Source organism: Perca flavescens, chromosome 11 (assembly GCF_004354835.1).
Source record: "Perca flavescens isolate YP-PL-M2 chromosome 11, PFLA_1.0, whole genome shotgun sequence".
Taxonomy (NCBI): Eukaryota; Metazoa; Chordata; class Actinopteri; order Perciformes; family Percidae; genus Perca; species Perca flavescens.
The window spans coordinates 7,590,283-7,610,209 of record NC_041341.1 but is presented as its reverse complement, the minus strand read 5'-3'; the positions used below and the strand labels follow the sequence as shown (position 1 = coordinate 7,610,209).

The following is a 19,927-nucleotide window of genomic DNA, read 5'->3' as shown; positions in this document are numbered from 1 at the left end:
GCTCCACAGGTGTGAAACTGTGTGGAGGCACAGATGTTTTTTAGACTGACTCTCTTTTTCCACTTTGGAAACTTCCCTGTGTGTGTGTGTGTGTGTGTGTGTGTGTGTGTGTGTGTGTGTGTGTGTGTGTGTGTGTGTGTCTTGGCGGCTTGGGGGGGGGGGCAGAGCCCCGTTCATTCTTATGAAAGTTGATCATTGGCACATGGAGCCAAAAATGACCTGTTTTAGCAGCACTTCACTGGTTACCAGTCCAGTATAGAATTCAATTTAAAATCCTGGTCCTTACTTTTAGAGCTCTGCACGGTCTAGTTCCTCCCTACATCTCTGACTTGATACAGCTTCATACCCCCACTGTAGTCTGAGGTCATTGGGTCAGAGGCTATTAGTGGTAGTGGGAGTGCTAGAGGGGGGGTCGATCATTCCAAGCAGTGGCTCCTAGGCTGTGGAACGTCTTGCCTCCCTCTCTACGTTGTGTGAATTCTGTCGAATCTTTTAAAAAGCAATGGAAGACTCTGCTATTCTAGTCAAGGGGTTTGTTATGTTTTCTATTTGTATTTACATTTTCTTGTATTTTAATTTGTTGTATTGTATTACATTTTATTGTGAAGAAGTGATTTTTCATCAGTGAAAGGTGTTATACAAATAAACTTTACTTACTTACCTGGATGATCGCCGCTGCTTCCACACTGTGCGGCCCACAGAGCAGGCGCAATGGAGACCTACGAGGGCCGAGCCGGCTACTTCTGGTTTAGCGCTCCGCTAACTCAAACGGGGATTAAATGATTTAATCGTGCAGCTCTTCTAGACTTTCCAAATGTTATCGGACCGAATTGATCAAATTCGGATGTTGAAACGAGCCATTTTGCGGGGCTTGAGACGCTTACAAAATTGTCAGAGGGCATCACGTGACGGGCCAGTAGTTGTAATTCCACTGTTTGGCCACTACTGTATGTTCAATTTGCTTCAAAGCCTGACGCACTTCCTGGGGCCCTGGTGTGGGCCATTTTGTTTAGTTTGGGCCATCTGCAGGGTTTCCTGGTCAGTCAGCCATCCCAGGTATGGTCCTCCATCCTGGGTAAACAACCACAGGCTGCAGTGCCCCGGCTGGATGGATGGATGAGCGCATTGGTAGATCCCACTGGCATGTGGGTGTGTGTGTGTGCGTGTGTTAGTGTGTTAGTGTGTGTGTCTGCACTTACACACATTTGCTTCAGAGCGGAGGTTTAAGAGGGCACCCCTTTCACCAGCTCAGCCATGAAGGCTGTCTCTGTTCTCTTTTGCTTCAAACAGTCTCGTTCTCTTTACTTTCTTTTCTCCCCCATCCCCCTGATCCTCCCCCTTTCCTGCATGGCCCTTCTCACACACTGGCTGCTTTCACACCAAGAGGACAACCTCTCTCTCTCTTCTTTTTTGTGTCTTTTCTTCTTTCCTTGTTCTTTACGTTTCTATATTTCTTCTTTGACACCCGTCCCCTACCTCCCTCCCTACCTCCCTGTCTTCTGCCTGTCTATCAGTGTCCCACTAAGCCCGGAGAAACTCTTGTAGCTACATGCTGATACCCTGCTTCCAAGTAGATGTCACTGTACTTTGACACAGCAGGTGAGCACACACAACGGAAATACCTGCCTGATAGGGCGGCTTGATTCTATGTCTTTTTTTTCAGCTCTGTCAGGCTTTTTCCATACCTTTTCATTCACCGATGTGTGTGCACAATCCTTTGTTTACTTAGTGTTGGCTTAAGCATCAATCAAACTATGATCCTTCCCTAAACCCTTGAGTACCTGACACACACACACACACACACACACACACACACACACAAAAGCAAAAACAGGCTTAGGTATGCTTAAAAAAACACCCATGCGAGCATGTACACACACACATACTCACACATCTCTAGATATGTTTCTGGCTGTGTCTCCATATCTGCCGACATTTTTATTGTGGATGTCGGGCAGAAACCTTGTATCGCAATATTATGTCACATATTTATTCATTCATAAAGCAATGCCATTGGTCACCCTTTACATCTGTCTGCCTGTGAGGAAGGAACTTGTTTTGGTGGAACATGTGTACGTTCAAAAGTAGTTTTAGTCATGCGACAGAAAACTCCGATTGGACAGATAGTCTAGCTAGCTGTCTGGATTTACCCTGCAGAGATCTGAGGAGCAATTAACCATAGTCCTCACAAATCCACCGGAGGTTAGAACCCCAACACAAAGAAAGAGGAAGGTGACGGACATCTGGCCGAAAAGAGGGACATCCGGCGGAATTTCCGGCAACAACGGCGCAATCTCGGAAGTGGAAAGTCGTGGATATAGACTAGGATTCCCACAGTGTTCATCGTTTAGACGTTTTTTTATCTGCAGAGGTCTCCTTCTCTCCAAAACAATGATGTTGATTGAAATGGTAAAAAAAACCTGAATAGAGCTGCCACTAACGTTTGCTCAGCTTTTTTCTCTGATAACTTAAAGTGCTCATATTATGCTTTTTGGCTTTTCCCCTTTCCTTTATTGTATTCTATATCTTTTTGTGCACGTTATAGGTTTACAAAGTGAAAAAGCCCAAAGTCCATCCCGACAGGACTTACCATCTCCAACAGAAAACACTGTTCACTAACTGCTCCAAACAGCTCTATTGTAGTCCAGCCTTTACTTCAGAGACAAACGTGGTCACTTTGTAACACACGTTATAATGCTCGCCTAGCTGCTAGCATGGCACGCCCTCATACTCTGCTTCTGACTGGCTAGTAGTCCTTACCTAGGTACTGTCAGGGCACGCCCTCATACTCTGCTTCTGACTGGCTAGTAGTCCTTACCTAGGTACTGTCAGGACACCCTCTCATACTCTGCTTCTGACTGGCTAGTAGTCCTTACCTAACTACTGTCAGGGCACGCCCTCATACTCTGCTTCTGACTGGCTAGTAGTCCTTACCTAGTTACTGTCAGGGCACGCCCTCATACTCTGCTTCTGACTGGCTAGTAGTCCTTACCTAGGTACTGTCAGGGCACGCCCTCATACTCTTCTTCTGACTGGCTAGTAGTCCTTACTGCGCATGTGTGCCTCCCAACAAAGATAGAACAGAAGTAAAATGTCTCACTCTGTAGCTAAAACAGAGAGCTCAACACACAGGGTGAAAAGAGGAGCTGCAGCAATGTGCAGTACAACAAAAATATGTTTTTCTGAAAATTAAACCACATAAACTTATTCTGGTACAACCTCTAAATACAATTATGAACCTGAAAATGAGCATAATATGAGCACTTTAAGATCCAGACGTCCGACGTCTAAAATCCTAAAATATAGTTAAACTACTAAGATCTTAAAAAAGTGTATTGTGAAAATGTGCCTTTAAACTGAAAAAAATGGAAAGTATCGCTCAAGAATTGATGAGCATTGGATAATTGTGAAGCGTCAACCATATTTCATACTTTTTTTTTATTACAATACAGAAATGCTGCGTTTTGTGGGAAGCTGTGATGGACAGATGTTTGACAGAATGGGACACGTACAAGAACAAAGCCACTGTCAAAACTCCCAGTTTGCAAAATAAAACGAGAACAAAACCAACATGCGAACAGAAAGCCGTCCTTTTCTAAAGCGCGGGAGAGGCAGGTCTTATGGATGGAAGGCCGCTGTTTGTGTATTGTGTGTCGTCGCAGGGAGTGTCAGCATACGTCCTTGTTTTTGTGGCTGTCGTGTGCATGAAATATCAGTGTCTCCAACCCCGAGCCAAAACAGACTCTTTCTCCGTATCTGTCATCCACTCTCTTTCTCCTGTTTAGGTCAAGGTTCAGGAATTTGAAGGAAACAGTCGCGGCCACTGGCCAGAGTGTCTGCTGCTCACCACATACACTCTCACGCATCCTCACCCACACGGGCACACACCTAGGAATGTGTGGAGGAAGTTACTCCGCTATGTAGTCTTCTGTGGGCTGAACATGGTGTGGTGTTAATGCTGCGGAACAGAATCAGAGACTGTGTGTGTGTGCGCAGGTCCAAAATAGCTGGAGCGCATTATGTGCCATGAGAATGCCGGCCAGTTACTGAAAGTACACATGAATGGGCTACAATCAAACATACATGTTTAATATTCATTAAAAAAGGGAAGTCGTTCACATTATTATCAGCTACTGTACCAGTCAAATGATGCTGAGATTTTGCTTGGAGGGTCAGGACACTTCTCTTTCACAGTTTAAAGTGTTTTTTATTTGTTTTTTTATGTCCCTACACATTCAATCTTTCATTATTTCTGCTGCAAGAAGACACCAAAATGAGGTTTGGACTTTGGAGTTTGCAGACATTTATCCCTTGTCTGCATGGATTTTAGCTGAGTGCTCCTGTTACATTACGCAGTCCAAATACATACAGGTTATGTGAATTTCCTTTTTCTTTTTTTTTTGCTAAATCCTCTCGGGGAGGGAGAGAGAGAGGGAGAGGAGGAGAGGTAGAGGACAGCGATTTTGTCTCTTTGATTGCATGGCTGATGCCAGCGCAGTCTACACAATACATCTGTCTTACTCTACTCTCTCTCACACACACACACACACACACACACACACACACACACACACAGGTTTGTTGCAAGCCGTGACACATAAAGTCAGTCTGTATCTCTGTGGTGGTCACGGTCTGGTTGTCACAAAAGTTTCAAACACCTGGCAGAGATTTCCTTCACCTCTCACTTCTCTCTCTCTCTCTCTCTCTCTCTCTCTCTCTCTCTCTCTCTCTCTCTCTCTCTCTCTCTCTCTCTCTCTCTCTATCTCTCTTTCTTCAAGACACACACACACATCAGTTTAAACATAGTGAGGGTAGCAGCCTTACCAAACACAAGGAGGATCCTGTGTCTGTGTGTGTCAGCGATACTGAAGTACCTGCACAGTGGGATTATACTGATAAACTCGGCTCGGGGGGCACAGCCCACCAGTCTTGTCAAGTCCACAGGTGTTGTTTTTGGAGCGCATGCACACACACACACACATACACACACACATGCACAAAAGAGGAGCTCCATATTTAACAACACTGACCTCTGTGTCAGTTTGTCCACAGGTGTCCTGAGCTTGTGAAGAGATCTATTTTCACTCTTTCTTTCTCTATCTACCTGACCTTTTTCAAGAGGGAAATGAAGAAGCAGTAGCTTCTAATTTACCAAAGAAATGCAGTTGGTGTTCTGCTCTGCTGCATCGTGGTTGCATCCTTAGATTTGCCTGTTTTTTAAATTTAAACAAAATTAGTTCTTGTCAAGTAGAAATGAACGCTTTGCAGCAGCACTCTCAGCGTTTGCAATGAATGTGTACAGTGATTATGTTTGAGAATGGGAGGCAGAGTGTTGGAGACTATACAGAACTCATGTCCAACATAACGGGCGGTTTGCCTAAAACATATCAGATCAAGTCATGTGTCTGTCCTCTCCCTCTGTGTGTCTCTCCGTCCCTCTATCTCAGGTTGAAGGAGATTGATATGAGCGAGTATGATGCCGCCACGTACGAGCGCTTCTCCAACGCCGTCAGGAGACAAGTTCAATCACTGCGCATCATCCTGGACAGTTTACAGGTTAGCTCCTCTCTACTCCATCACACTTCTTTATTTCTTTATTTTAAACATGATTTCTTCTTTTTGATATTGCTAAATTCTGTAGAACAAGGCACAGCTGTGACAGCTCAGAGCCTCACTGGTACCTTCATCAATGAAAGGAATCGATGAAGCCAGTTTCTACATCAGTTAAATGAAATATCTTTATCATAGTCTTACCATTGGTCTGTGGCTTATTGTCACTATGCGGGATATACGACAGATGGCCAATTTAACTGACAGTAATTTTACTCACTGCATTGCAATTTCTGTTGCCTTTGATCTTTCCTTTTCGTAGCTTTGATCAGTTGGTCCATAAAATTTACAATAATCCTGTGACGACAACAAGCCTGAAAGCTGCGTCACTTTGAGATTATTTTACCTTAGTAAAACACTGGATTTCAAATCCCATTGGATTCAGTTGTATACATTTCCTCACAGATTCAGCCTCATGTTATTTTTGGAAACCTTAATATGTTTAGAGAGAGAGAGAGAGAGAGAGAGAGAGAGAGAGAGTGAGTGTGAGTGAGAGAGAGAGTGTGAGCATGTGTGTGTGTGTGTGTGTGTGTGTGTGTGTGTGTGTGTGTGTGTGTGTGTGTGTGTGTGTGTGTTTGGTCTCTTTGATTGCATGGCTGATGCCAGCGCAGTCTACACAATACATTTGTTTTACTCTCCTGTCATGCAACCAGACACAGACACACACACACACACACACACACACACACACACACACACACACACACACACACACACTGTGTTAACACACGTTAATTGGAATGTCAATATATGTTCTTTGGTTTAAAATGTTTTTTTGACATGCATGTTCTAGTCAGTTTAGTTGAACAGTTTAAGAATAATCCTACCTTTTTTTTCTAGATTATTTTTTGGGTTTTTCTGCCTTTAATTTTTGACAGGACAGCTAGGCAAGAAAGGGGACAGAGAGGGGGAAGACATGCAGGAAATCGTCACAGGTCGGACTCGAACCCTGAACCTCTGCGTCGAAGCATAAACCTCTCAGTACATGTGCGCCTGCTCTACCCACTGATCCAACCTGGCCACAATCCAACCTTTTTTTTTTTACTGTACAGTCAGACAGGGAGGACTGCAGCCCAGTTGACCCTGGCCAGTCAGACAACAAAAGTCGAGGAGTCATAAAGTTGGTGGATGATAATCGGTTGACCTTATTCGACCCCAGAGACAGGAAGGAGGGGGTGCTGTACCATAGGAGCACCCTCATTGGCTGAGTGAATGAAAAGCAAAGGCGTAGGTAGGGGGTGGCGGTAATAAAATCCAGGATGTGATATTGTCTCCATTTCATTATTTTGGTTTAGATGTTCCTCCCTTTGTTTGAGCTTCTTACTGGAAGTGTGAGTTGATGCATGGATGTGTGTGTGTGTGTGTGTGTGTGTGTGTGTGTGTGTGTGTGTGTGTGTGTGTGTGTGTGTGTGTGTGTGTGTGTGTGTGCGTGCGTGCTATGTGTGTGCGTATGTGACGAGAGGAAAATCATGCAACATGTGTGAGAATGATTACAGAGCAGCGACACCAGGCCTTGCTCTATTATTCTCCCGTCCAGGTGTGAAGCTCTACAGTATTTGTATATGTTGTGGTGTTGTGTGTGTGTGTGTGTGTGTGTGTGTGTGTGTGTGTGTGTGTGTGTGTGTGTGTGTGTGTGTGTGTGTGTTTGTGTTTTCCATCCAGGTGTTTGCGGCCATGCCAGCGCTGGCTTTGAACATGAACGTCGGTTATTGTTTGGATTGGTCCCTGTAGCCCCGGGCTTCTTTCCCTCTGTAAAGACGATGGAGATTATACCAATCTCAGCAGGCGGGGCGCTATGATGTCATGTTATTTTGATCATACGTGAAGAGTGATTTAAGAAGTCACTGATAGCATATTGTTTTTCTACCCCTTCCAGTCTCACTTAGGGAAATCCCCCCTCTCGATTTATCTCTCCAGAAAGAACTGGCATGCCAAACGTAAACAGCTGCGCACATATTTATCAAGCTTCTCAGAGAAGGAAATCAGTTCTAACTGGCCAAAGAAATCGCTAAACAATGCAGATTTGATCCTAGTGTACTTTTAGACCCAGGGAAATAAAATGGCTCATATCTTTGGCAGAGGCGTCCCAACTTGTTAGGAGTTCTCAGTAGATGACAGTGATGCAGAGGGAGACAGAGAGACAGTGAGCTTATTAAAAGATAGCACATTGTCAAAAATGCAATTGCTCTATGAATAAAGAGACCACAACTAAGCAAGCTGACACTTTTTGGCAACTCGGATTGCTCTCACAGGGCCTTTGATAATGCACAGTTTAATTCCACTTGTGACGTGATGGAGCTTAACGGCTTTGTTGTAGGCTTTATAATACGGTAAAACATTGTGTATACATTTATTTTTGAAGCCATCTGAGTCGAGTGCCAGTGTCTACAATACATCTGGCGTTTGGGTAAATGTCATTTTAAGATTTAAGCTATTCATCAGTTCTGTTAACATATTGTTGCATGTAACCTATTTTAACTTAGCTAAGGTTGTTTGCCTGTAGAGTAATGCTTTTTTTCTTCATTTCAAAATGAATACCATTAATACTTCAAACCACACCTATCAAAAAAAAGTACAATACACCATCCTAAATTCTACTTTGTGGCAGCATTCTGAAAGTAAGTTTAAAGTGCCCATATTATGAAAATAAAATCAGTTTTTCTGGGATTTGGGGTTTTATTTTGTGTCTCTGGTGCTTCCACACACATACAAACTTAAAAAAAACAACCACCCATGCTGTTTTGAGTGAGATACGGTTTCTGAATGTGTCCTGCCTTCAGTCTCCGGGTGAGCTGGTCAAAATCTGCACGGCTTTCTACGTCACTAGCCGAAACGAGGGGCCTAGGGGGCTAACCGTTAGCATGCTAGCTCATTCTCAATGGCAAAACACTGCTACAACACACACAAATTCACCCTAATCTACAAAATAAATTGTATAGAACTACTTCCATGTCCCTGTTCTGCAGGTATTCCACACTAAGTTGGAAGTACGCCCTCGTTTAGAAGAAGTCTCCCGGCTAACCCTGCCTTGTACAGGCTGAAGTTGGAGAAACAGCTAGCTAGCTCATGTAGTCCTTACCTAGCTACTGCACATGTGCGACTGACAACAAAGATGTTACAGAAGTTGCGAGGTCTCACTCTGTAGCTAAAACAGAGACCTGACACAGGGTGAAAAGAGGAGCTGCAGCAATGGGCAGTACAACAAAAATATGGTGTTTCTTGAAAATTAAACCATGTAAACCTATTCTGATACAATCTCAAATTACAATTATGAACCTGAGAATGAGCATAATATGATCACTTTAAGTAACTGTCCAGTCATACTCTAAAGTAGTAATATTTTTAATCCTGGTTAAACTTTATTCGGAAACACTTGATACATACACATCCAGCTGCTCTCTTTCTTGCATATACTGTATGTTGTGGAGGGAAACCTTGTAACCTTTTCAAAACACTTGTACTATACATCTAAAGTTCAATAGTGTTCACCATCTGTCTATCTACAAACAAGTGACAGCTACGCTGTTACGCTCGTCATTTCTTACCAAGTCGTGAGACCTGTGCTGACACGATGACCAATCTATGTTCCTACGCATCATGTGTTCTGTAAAGAAATCGACACGCTACGAGCCAATTATGGGTCGGGAGGAGCGGATTGTCTTCCTTCATTTGTTAGCTTCCTTTTTTTTCCTGTAAAGGAGCTCTCCTTCCTCCGGGAGCAAAGTGAAAACAGGAGAAAGTGATGTTGATCCTCCTCCTCCTCCTCACCTCTCTCCTTCCAAGTGACCACAGCAGCAAAGTGACATCCTGAGAAAAAACGGGGTCTGAGCATCAAAGAGACCCCAGCCGCCTGGTTCTTTGTTCTGTGGGCGTGGGCGGGAGGAAATGGGCCATTTGGTGGTGGTGACAAAATGTGTGCATGTGTAATTGGGCGTGAGTTCCTTTTAGTGTACTCGTACTGTATGTATTGTCTATGATGTGTCAGCCTGAATTGCAAACAGTCTGACATTTTTCCTCGTTTCACAATCCGCCCCACCAAAATGAAATCATCCTCCCCAGACAGATTTTGAAATGCGTTTTTATTTATTTATTTATTTGGTTGATTGGTATGTAACATGTGCTCCAACTTTTTGAGTGTATGTGTGTGTTTTTACAGGCTAAAGGGAAAGAGCGGCAGTGGTTGAAGAACCAGGCTCTGGGAGAACTGGATGATGCTAAAATCATAGATGGGCTGACTGGAGAGAAGGCTATATATAAACGCAGGGGAGAGCTGGACCCAGAGGTGTGTACGGGTGTCGCTACCGATATTTAAAACACACTTTTAAATAACCACACTTTTTCCCTCCCTCGGAGCCACACCTCCAAACATACACACACACACACACACATTCCCAGACTCACACACATCATTTTGACCTTAATCTGTCGGACGATACATTCCAGTGGTGCGTGTGTGAGATTATTATTAAACCCTGTGTTTCTGATCAAGCTCACACACAGGCTTTTAAGTCGTTTCTTCTGCAGTCATGTGTGCTTGAGTAAGCCCCATCCCTCCACACACACACACACACACACACACACACACACACACACAGCACACAGATAGTTCCCACACTAATCATACAAACACACACTAACCATAATATGCATGCCATGTTTTTCCACCTTATTTAGCTCCAAGCTTTGCATATTTTTGGTCTGGCCTGAAGGTCTACATTTGAAATAATCATAAACCAGTTTTGAAACCCTGTCCTTGTGTTGAATGTTATTTTTAAGTAAGCTACACCAAATTCCACAAAACACTTTCCAAAGTAGGTGTTTTCTTTAATTTAGTTGTTGGTTGCTGCTGTTTTTCTGTGTGCGCGTGTGTGTGTGTGTGTGCGTGCGTGTTTACAGCTTGGCAGTCCTCAGCAGAAGCCCAAGCGTTTGCGGGTGTTGGCCGACGTGTCGGGCAGCATGTACCGCTTCAACGGCGTGGACGGCCGGCTGGAGCGCTCCATGGAGGCTGTGTGCATGGTCATGGAGGCTCTGGAGAGCTACGAGCACAAGTTCAAGGTGAGATTGTCCCACCGAACATCATGTCAAGTCGGTTTGGACCAAAGCATCTGCCAAGTGAATGTTATGTTAGTAAGGTTACAGTTGTCTCTCTTATCTTAATCCTTGACTACCATCTGTGTTCCCTCTCCAAACGACTGACGTCATAGTGATGACTTTTATTTACAAAGCCACCTGGTTTGCCACGTAAATGAGTTGTGTTGTTAAGGAGAGTCACTGTGCTAGGCTTTCACGCATCCATTCTCCCTTGTGGGGGGGGAGGGGCTTAGGAGACCGTTTTGGGCTTTAGCGGAAAGGGGGGAGGGACTGAGAAGTTGTCGATGTTCAAATCTTTTGGCTGAGTCCTGGATCTTCGCAATCCTACCTACGGCACCTTTAAAGTAAATTACAAACGTTTTCAGTCGTGAATAACCCCATGATCTTCGCTACTTGCCTGCCACTGTCTCATCTGATGTTCCGCTGGTGCTCTTTTGTCAGTCTTTTGACTGCACTAGTTTGTGCAAAGAAAACTCAACAGTCGACACATTTCATGGGCCATTCATGAACGGAAAATAAGGAGTCTATCTTAGTCAGGAATCATGTATATATGGAGGAAATATTTATTCATAATTCAAATAGAAAGTCCAAAGAGAAAACAAAGCGAGATCAAATTAAAAATATAATTTTTTTTTTTTAATTTTCCATTTGGCTTTGGCTTTTGAATTTAATATTTGGCTTTTGAATTTCAATTTAACATTGGCTTTTAATTTTCATTTAATATTTGAATTTCAAGTTAACATTGGATTTTCATTTGGATTTAATATTTGGCTTTTAAATTTCCATTTAACATTGCCTTTTCGTTTATGAGGAGGCGTGGCCCAAAGGCTGGTGGGAGGGTCTGAAACCAAAGGGGTGCAGAGGCACCTTATGAGCAGCAGGGGGAGCTTACTGCTGAGGAGCACACTGTTAAGCATCTGTCTGCAGCTTCACCACTAGGCTGGCTTGGCCTCTTGTTTCACATAATAGAAAATGATGATGTTAGCTAAACACAAACCACATTTCATGCAACAACCGTGAAGTTTTCATGTAGTTACTATAATTGGGCCCTTGTTAGTGAGGACTAGATTAGGACTGGATTTAAAGCTGATTCTGGTTCCCAACTTCTCTCTTTTGATGTTATATTTAATTAAGCAACAGTAGAAACATGGGTGTGGGTAGCTCTGCTTACGTGTGGACGCACACACACGCACACACAATCTCAACCGGATAGTCATCGTCCGAACTGCGACCTCTCCTTTTTCTTTCTCTCACTTTTTTCTCCGGGTGGTGCGCGCGGTGTGAGGTGCGTGTCCGCGCTATTCTCCAACATGTAGCCTCCTCACAACTATCACTCCTGATCGACGGCCTTTTGTACAGCCCGTGTAGGCTACTTTTTCAGACTTCCAGCTAACAGCGGTGTCTGTGAGCATCACTGGCTGGCCAGCAGGGAGGCGATCCCGGCCGCCACCAGCTGGCTGTCCCGTCAGACTGAATCTTCTGACAATATCGGAGAAAATGTGCAGTTGGCCATCAACGTTTGTAAAACTGCCCATATTCAAACTCTACACAGTTAATTTATCGCATAATAAAGTCTCAATAGTGAATTTAGTGGTGGAATAGCAGATGGAAATTGTAAAAAGTTTCCAGTTGTTTGCTGCTGCTACCACTACGGCAAACTCCCGATCTAGATTATAGAATCGATTGCTTTTTTATAATTTCTATCTGCTATTTCACAGAAAAAATTGAGAGAAATAAAAAGGGAAAGAGGTCGCAGTTCGGACGATGACTATTCAGTTAAGATTGTGTGTGTGTGTGTGTGCGTCCTCGAGATCTGACCACACACAAACACACGTAAGCAGAGCTACCCACACCCATGTTTGTACTGTTGCTTAATTAAATATAACATCAAAAGAGAGAAGTTGTCTGAGTCGTGTTTTAAACAGACACACCTGGGGGGAAGTTGGGAACCAGAATCAGCTTTAAATCCAGTCCTAATCTAGTCCTCACTAACACAGGCCCAATTATAGTATTTCAGACCCTCCCACCAGCCTTTGGGCCACGCCTCCTCATTTACATTGACATGTGTCAAGTCCAAACGAAAAGGCAATGTTAAATGGAAATTCAAAAGCCAAATATTAAATCCAAATGAAAAGCCAATGTTAAATTGAAATTCAAAAGCCAAATATTAAATGAAAATTAAAAGCCAATGTTAAATTGAAATTCAAAAGCCAAATATTAAATTCAAAAGCCAAAGCCAAATGGAAAATTAAAAAAAAGAAATTATATTTTTAATTTGATCTCGCTTTGTTTTCTCTTTGGACTTTCAATTTCTCTTTGGACATTTAATTTGAATTATGAATAAATATTTCCTCCATATGTACAAAGTAGAACCATGGAAAAGATAAAAGAGAGAGAGCGAGGCAGAGAGGCAGAGCGAAGAGGGGAGAGGAAAGATATGAGGGGGTGTAAAAAAGTTGAACGGAGACAGACTTCTTGGCCCCTAAGTGACACTCAATCCAACCTAAAATTGATCACATATCAGTGTCTTACACACACACACACACACACACACACACACACACACACACACACACACACACACACACACACACACACACACACACTTCAGTGCTCATCACATGCCAGTGTAACTGCTTTCTTTGGGCAACATCCCTAAAAGTGACACACACACACACACACAGACACACACACGTTAAGATGTCTTATGATTTATGGTGTTATGCAAAGAAAGCAGTTACACTTACATGTGATGAGCAGCACTGAAGAGAGTGTGTGTGTGTGTGTGTGTGTGTGTGTGTGTGTGTGTGTGTGTGTGTGTGTGTGTGTGTGTGTGAGCGCGTGCGCACGTGCGTGCGTTTGTGCATTTTAAAATATAGGCAAACCATTGATGGTGTTTGGTCAAACATAAATATCTATGCAGGATTTCTATTTGAAACAATGTGTGCAATAGAAATGGCACGATGAAAGATTAGAATTAGGAATGTGTCACTTTATAGTTTCATGTCCTCTTTATATCACACCCCATTTGCGAAGCCAAAAATGGAACGGAAAACTTGAATATATCATTGAAAAACCTCTGAACTTTACCATTAGTGATTACAACTTCTTAAATGTAAATATTGTTCTAGTTTCTTCTCTCCTCTGTGACAGTAAACTGAATATCTTTGAGTTGTGGACAAAACGAGACATTTGAGGACGTCATCTCGGGCTTTTGGGAAACACTGATTTATAGACCAAACAACGGTTAATCGAGAAAACAATCGACAGATTAATTGTCAATGAAAATAATCGTCAGTTGCAGCCCTGATTTATATATTAAATTTAAAGATTTCTTGGTCCCTGAGTTGTATAAAAACCTAACTTTTTAAAGGTATAGTACAAAAAACTTTTGACATTTTGACAAAACAGGCTTCTGACCCAGCAACAGTGATATGGACGGATGAGACACACAGTCGCATACCTCTGACCTACAAACTCATCACTGCCCTTATTAAAAATAGCCCATATACATAATACCTGGGTCTTGAAATAGCTGAGTGGAGCCCACGGTGCCAGGCTGACCCGGCTTTATGTAAGCCAGATTTGACGGATGGTCTATGGGAGGCACGTCCACTTTCCACAGGGTTTCCATACTGTAGGGGGGTGGGGGGGCTCGGAGCTAGGATGGAATTATTTCTGCACCTTCACACTGCGTCTTTACACTTCATGCTATTCTCGCTCCTGCATGAGGATGACACAACAGGCGTTTACACAAAGTTCTGGAGTTGTGCAACAATAAAATGTCATTGTCAAAGTCGTGGCCATTTACGTTCATGTGGTACCATACAATTGTGTCATTTTATCAGAATACAGCATAGACAATCTGCTTAGAAATATAGGAAATATTGGATAGGATAGAACAACACACTTTAATTCTGCTATAGAAAACATCTAATGGATCGGGGTGGGGTGTTGCACACGGCTTCCTAGGAGCCCTCCAGAGAGCTTGACTTTCCCCATTTTCTAATGTAAAAATCTTGCAAACCGTTTATATGACTTATATTTTTTTTCAAACGCCGCCCCCCTAGCCATCTCATAAGCCCACTCTTGGATCAAAGGCACCCCTTGATTCCTCCATCCTCTTAGGAGAATCTGTCTATCACAATACTTGCTTCTTTTGTTCCATCTTTGTCAATTCTTCTCTTTACTTGAGCTGTTTTCTCCACGCAGTACGACATAATCGGCCACTCAGGCGACGGCTACGACATCGAGCTGGTCAGAGCTGACAAAGTCCCCAAGAATAACAAACAGAGACTCAAAGTCCTCAAGGTAACCCTTCATAATCAGTCCACTCTGGGTTTGTACCTGTATACCTGTTATTTACACACACATCCACCCAAATACACTGAAAACAATGGTTTACATTATCGTGTTTCTTTCTTTCTCACTTATTAACTGGAAAGTTGCTGCTGTATTTAGGCCTGTAAAAATAATTACCGGTACATAATTATGTAATTGTCTAATTCTTACAGTTAGAAAATTTTTTTTAGAGGCGCGGTTTACTTCATAGGCTGTGTACCTGTGTTATTACATTATCTGGGTCACATGACAGGGATATAACTAAAAGATGTATCCCAGAATTTGTAATTTGTTAAAAAAAGGTAATAAATATTTTTAAATTTGACTAAAAGAGACAACTATATTGTTAATCGCAGTTATTTCTGCTAAACTTTCTCTCCTTCTCTTTTTTAAGATGAAGATTTATTTATTTATATTAGGACAATGCACATTAATCAACATTTCTGTAAATGCGCCAGTGTTAGCCAGTCGGCTAATTTTCAACTGTAGTCCTAGTTGCAAAGAAACAACGTTTTCTCTCTCTTACCTTTTTTTGGTAACTCTACAAACCCTTGGTGTTCTCTCAATGAGCTTCATGAGGTAGTCACCTGAAATGGTTTTACCTTCACAGGTGTGCCTTGTCAGGGTTAATTTGTGGATTTTTTTCCCCTAATTAATAAAAAAGCAAAGGGTGGCTACTTTGAGGAATCTAAAATATAAGACATGTTTTCAGTTATTTCACACTTTTTTGTTAAGTACATAATTCCATATGTGTTCATTCATAGTTTTGATGCCTTCAGTGAGAATCTACAATGTAAATAGTCATGAAAATAAAAAGGAAACACATTGAATGAGAAGGTGTGTCCAAACTTTTGGCCTGTACTGTATATGATTGCAGTCCCACAATGATTCACTGATCACATTTCTCACCCCCCCTGCCCTGCAGACCATGCATGCCCACTCTCAGTTCTGCATGAGCGGCGACTACACCCTGGAGGGCACCGAGGCCAGCATTAAGGAGCTGGCACGGGAAGAGGCCGACGAGCACTTTGTGGTGGTGCTCAGCGATGCCAACCTGGAGCGCTACGGCATCCGGCCCGAGCGCTTCGCCCAGGCCCTGACCTCTGACCCGCAGGTCAATGCCTTCGCCATCTTCATCGGGTCCCTGGGCGATCAGGCCGAAAGGTGAGGAGGTGGGCGACAGGGGGTTCATTTCCAGGAAAAAGCCGCGGAAAGCCCCTCCCGCGCTCTGTGTGTTGCCGATTTCAAAATCCCTTCGATAACAACAAACTTCGAGCTAGCACATTTTAAAGAATCGTGCAACAAGGCACTCTGCTTGGTTCATTCTGGGAATGATTGTAAAGATTTACAAAGAAATATGTTTAGGGCATTCCCTCTCTACCTGAGACGTTTTGGGACCGATTGGAGGGATTGCTGTGGACCAAGTACACACGGAGATACACTGGTAAGACCTAATGAGGTTTAACCATGTATCAGCTAATTTAAATAGTGCACGTTACTTTATTGTCTCAACAGTTAACTTAATTTAAAGGAACACGCTGACTTATTGGGACTAGGTAACCGGCTCCATCTAGCCTAGCTTAGCACAGATCCTGGAGGTAACCAGCTCCAATAATAATAATAAGTGACAAAATAACGCCAACATGTTCCTATTTACATGTTGTGATTTGTATAGTCACAGCGTGTACAAATAACAAGGTCACATGAGAACATGTTGGTGTCATTTTGTCACTTATTGGGAGCAGTAGGCTAGATGGAGCCGGTTACCTCCAGGATCTGTGCTAAGCTAGGCTAGATGGAGCCGGTTACCTCCAGGATCTGTTCTAAGCTAGGCTAGATGGAGCCGGTTACCTCCAGGATCTGTGCTAAGCTAGGCTAGATGGAGCAGGTTACCTCCAGGATCTGTGCTAAGCTAGGCTAGATGGAGCCGGTTACCTCCAGGATCTGTGCTAAGCTAGGCTAGATGGAGCAGGTTACCTCCAGGATCTGTGCTAAGCTAGTCTAGATGGAGCCGGTTACCTCCAGGATCTGTGCTAAGCTAGGCTAGACGGAGCCAGTTACCTCCAGGATCTGTGCTAAGCTAGGCTAGATGGAGCCAGTTACCTCCAGGATCTGTGCTAAGCTAGGCTAGATGGAGCCGGTTACCTCCAGGATCTGTGCTAAGCTAGGCTAGATGGAGCCGGTTACCTCCAGGATCTGTGCTAAGCTAGGCTAGCGGTGGGTGCGTCAGACAGAGTTAGGACACGCACGGAGATGAGAAGGGTATGTATGGACTTATCTAACTCTGGGGGATACGGGGAATAAGACAAAGTCCCAATAAGTTGGCGTGTTCCTTTAAGCCATATAAGGTAAAGGATGGCAGGAAGTAAGGGACAAAAGATGAGGAAAAGGGGATTAAAAAAAGATGCCAGAGAGAGGAGTTAAAAGGACGAGGGGAGCGGAGGTAGTGATGAAAATGGTATTTAAAAATCAACGTCCCATGTAACAAAAGCAGCCATGTGGTCAATTTTAAGCATCCTGCTAAAGATACTCCAAAGTTAAAGTTAATGTAGACTGTAGCCTGTCATCCAAAGCCCATAACTAACAACTAGACTTCAAAGTGAAGCAGAACAAGGACTCTCCAATTGAGTCTCTCTGAGGCCTACTCATGTTCCCGCTCGCTGCTGATCCCGCTGACCTTTGTTGTCCCGTCCCAGATTACGTCCTGAGCTTTGCAGGCAGGACAAAAGAAGGGTAAGTGCACTCCTCCCCCTGTCCGCTTTGTGGAGCCGCCGGCTTCACGGTTAGAGCGCAGCAGTCACAAGCTTAAGGACCTTCAGGATGTCAATGACCTGATCCTGACTCTGTGAGGAGCAGGCACGCCGAGAGAGGAAGAATAAAAGCAAAGAAAAAGAGACCTCTGAGCCTCGGAAAACATACGCTCACAGGAGGAATTACTCTTTAACTGAAGGAGCCGAGGTCGGGTAGAAATTAACTCTAAACTATAAACAGTCTGTGGGTTGAAGTCAGAGTGTGGGAACAGAGTAACGACAGGTCACATGTCACGGAAGCACGCAAGCCTCATGTCGAGGACAAACTACTAATTGAAAAAGAGGAATGTGTAAGTGTGTCAGTAAATGGGGGACAGAAAGAAAGAGAACCATCAGGTGTAGTGGGTTCATACAAAGGGCCGAGCAGAGGAGTAAAGCTGGGGCTGCACAATATGAAGAAAATATGCGGTAACGTTACATTATTGTGATAACAACATTACTTGCGATAGATAATAAACAGATATTAAAGTGTACCCCAGTTCTACTGCTTTGAGAATTCCGCTAAAATACAAAAAATTGCTTGTTGAATTTAAAAAAAAAACGCAAGGAAATCATTTCCAACATTCTTGTACTGAACAAATTGAACATTGGACTGAACACAAAAAGGCACCATTAAATAAAAGAATGACAGTTACATTTTAAAGTTTGCGATGGTTTTATTGCACAAGTTGATAATCGCAGTGATGATTAAAAAAAACTGCCCTAACTGAAACGCAATAGAAGTGGCTGTGTTGTCTTGTTCCTAAGTCCCCTCCATGTGAGTTACAGCCCTTTCATTACGACACACACACACACACGCACACACACACACACACACACACACGCGCGCTGCACTCTGCCAGTTGACACAGCGAATGTGTACCTGTCTGTCTTTTTATTTTTTTCTGTTGCTAAAGTTCAGTCCCTCCGTTTAACCTCGAGCGTCTTATCTTTTTTTTTCTCTCTCTCTCTTTAATTTCAGACTCCAAAAGACCCTTCCGGCAGGGAGATCCTTCGTCGCCATGGATACCAAGCAGATCCCCCAAATCTTGCAGCAGATCTTCACATCTACGATGCTGGCCAGTGTGTGAGACTGACACGCACAAAACAGCACAAGCAAACTTCTTATCTCAGCCGTTCAAAACCTCAACATTTGTTCTGCAAGCTGCAAAACTTGTCAGACTTTGGGTTTAAGTTCGTGACTTATCACGATGTGTCCTTAACCCACTTTCTGTATCAGATTATATAACTTTATCTGAGCTGTATCAGGTCTGAGGACAGATCTTTTGTTTTTTTTGTGTGTTTTTTTTAATACATAAGCCTTCGGTTTGTCAGTAAAATCTAACAGTGTTGTGTTAGCGTGACAGGATAATGTCGAGTGATGTTTAGCTGCTCCGTAGTGTCCCTCTGGGAATAGGTACTGAACAATGTGTTCTCCGAAAAAAAAGCCTGTGATCTTTGTGCGTTTTAACGACTGTGTACTGTGTAATGACACGCACTGTACCTACAGTAACTAAATGAATGCCTGGAGCCCGTCTCAGACCCCATGCGGGGATCAAACCCACAGCCTAACCTGTTGTTTTTGTGTTTTTTTCGGGGCCGACTGCGCTGACGCACGCTATGCGTCTTCGTCCTGTTTTTTTTTTTTTGGCCTGCGAGCAGCTTAACTTAGAAGGGAGGGTCATGAACTTGAAACGGGCCCCCTCTCATTTGGACTTCCTCCTCATTAATCTGTCTGTCACACAGAAAAAGACACAGACACACGCAGGCCGAGGTGACACTGACGCGCCACCTGCCCGACACTCGGATGTGACCAGTGGCAATAAGTTTGGCTCCTTTGGAATGCCGAGACTGTGACCAGGGAATTTCCCACCTGACTGCACACACTCTTCAAAGGCAGCCGCCGTTGCACAACCCCCCTGCTGTGTGTGTGTGTGTGTGTGTGTGTGTGTGTGCTCGTGCGTGCGTGCGTGTTCCTCCTACAGCATCTATGACAACATGCACAAGCCCTTTCCTTCCTGGCTGCTGGACCTTGTGACGCCCCATGTTCCTATTAGTCCTGCAAGGAATCTGAGATCGCCTTTCATTGCCAGACC

At 43.5% G+C, this 19,927-nt stretch overlaps 1 protein-coding gene across 1 annotated transcript in view; it reads left to right on the top strand.

The window, feature by feature from the left end:
- vwa8 (von Willebrand factor A domain containing 8) overlaps positions 1–19,576 on the top strand; it is a 116,745-nt gene extending 97,169 nt beyond the window's left edge. The window contains exons 40-45 of the mRNA XM_028591338.1: positions 5,448–5,556; positions 9,767–9,892; positions 10,507–10,665; positions 14,914–15,012; positions 15,968–16,206; positions 18,814–19,576. Coding sequence (XP_028447139.1) covers positions 5,448–5,556; positions 9,767–9,892; positions 10,507–10,665; positions 14,914–15,012; positions 15,968–16,206; positions 18,814–18,922 — 841 coding nt within the window. The 3' untranslated portion in view covers positions 18,923–19,576. The remainder of the gene's footprint in view (positions 1–5,447; positions 5,557–9,766; positions 9,893–10,506; positions 10,666–14,913; positions 15,013–15,967; positions 16,207–18,813) is intronic.
- Positions 19,577–19,927: the final 351 nt, after the last annotated feature.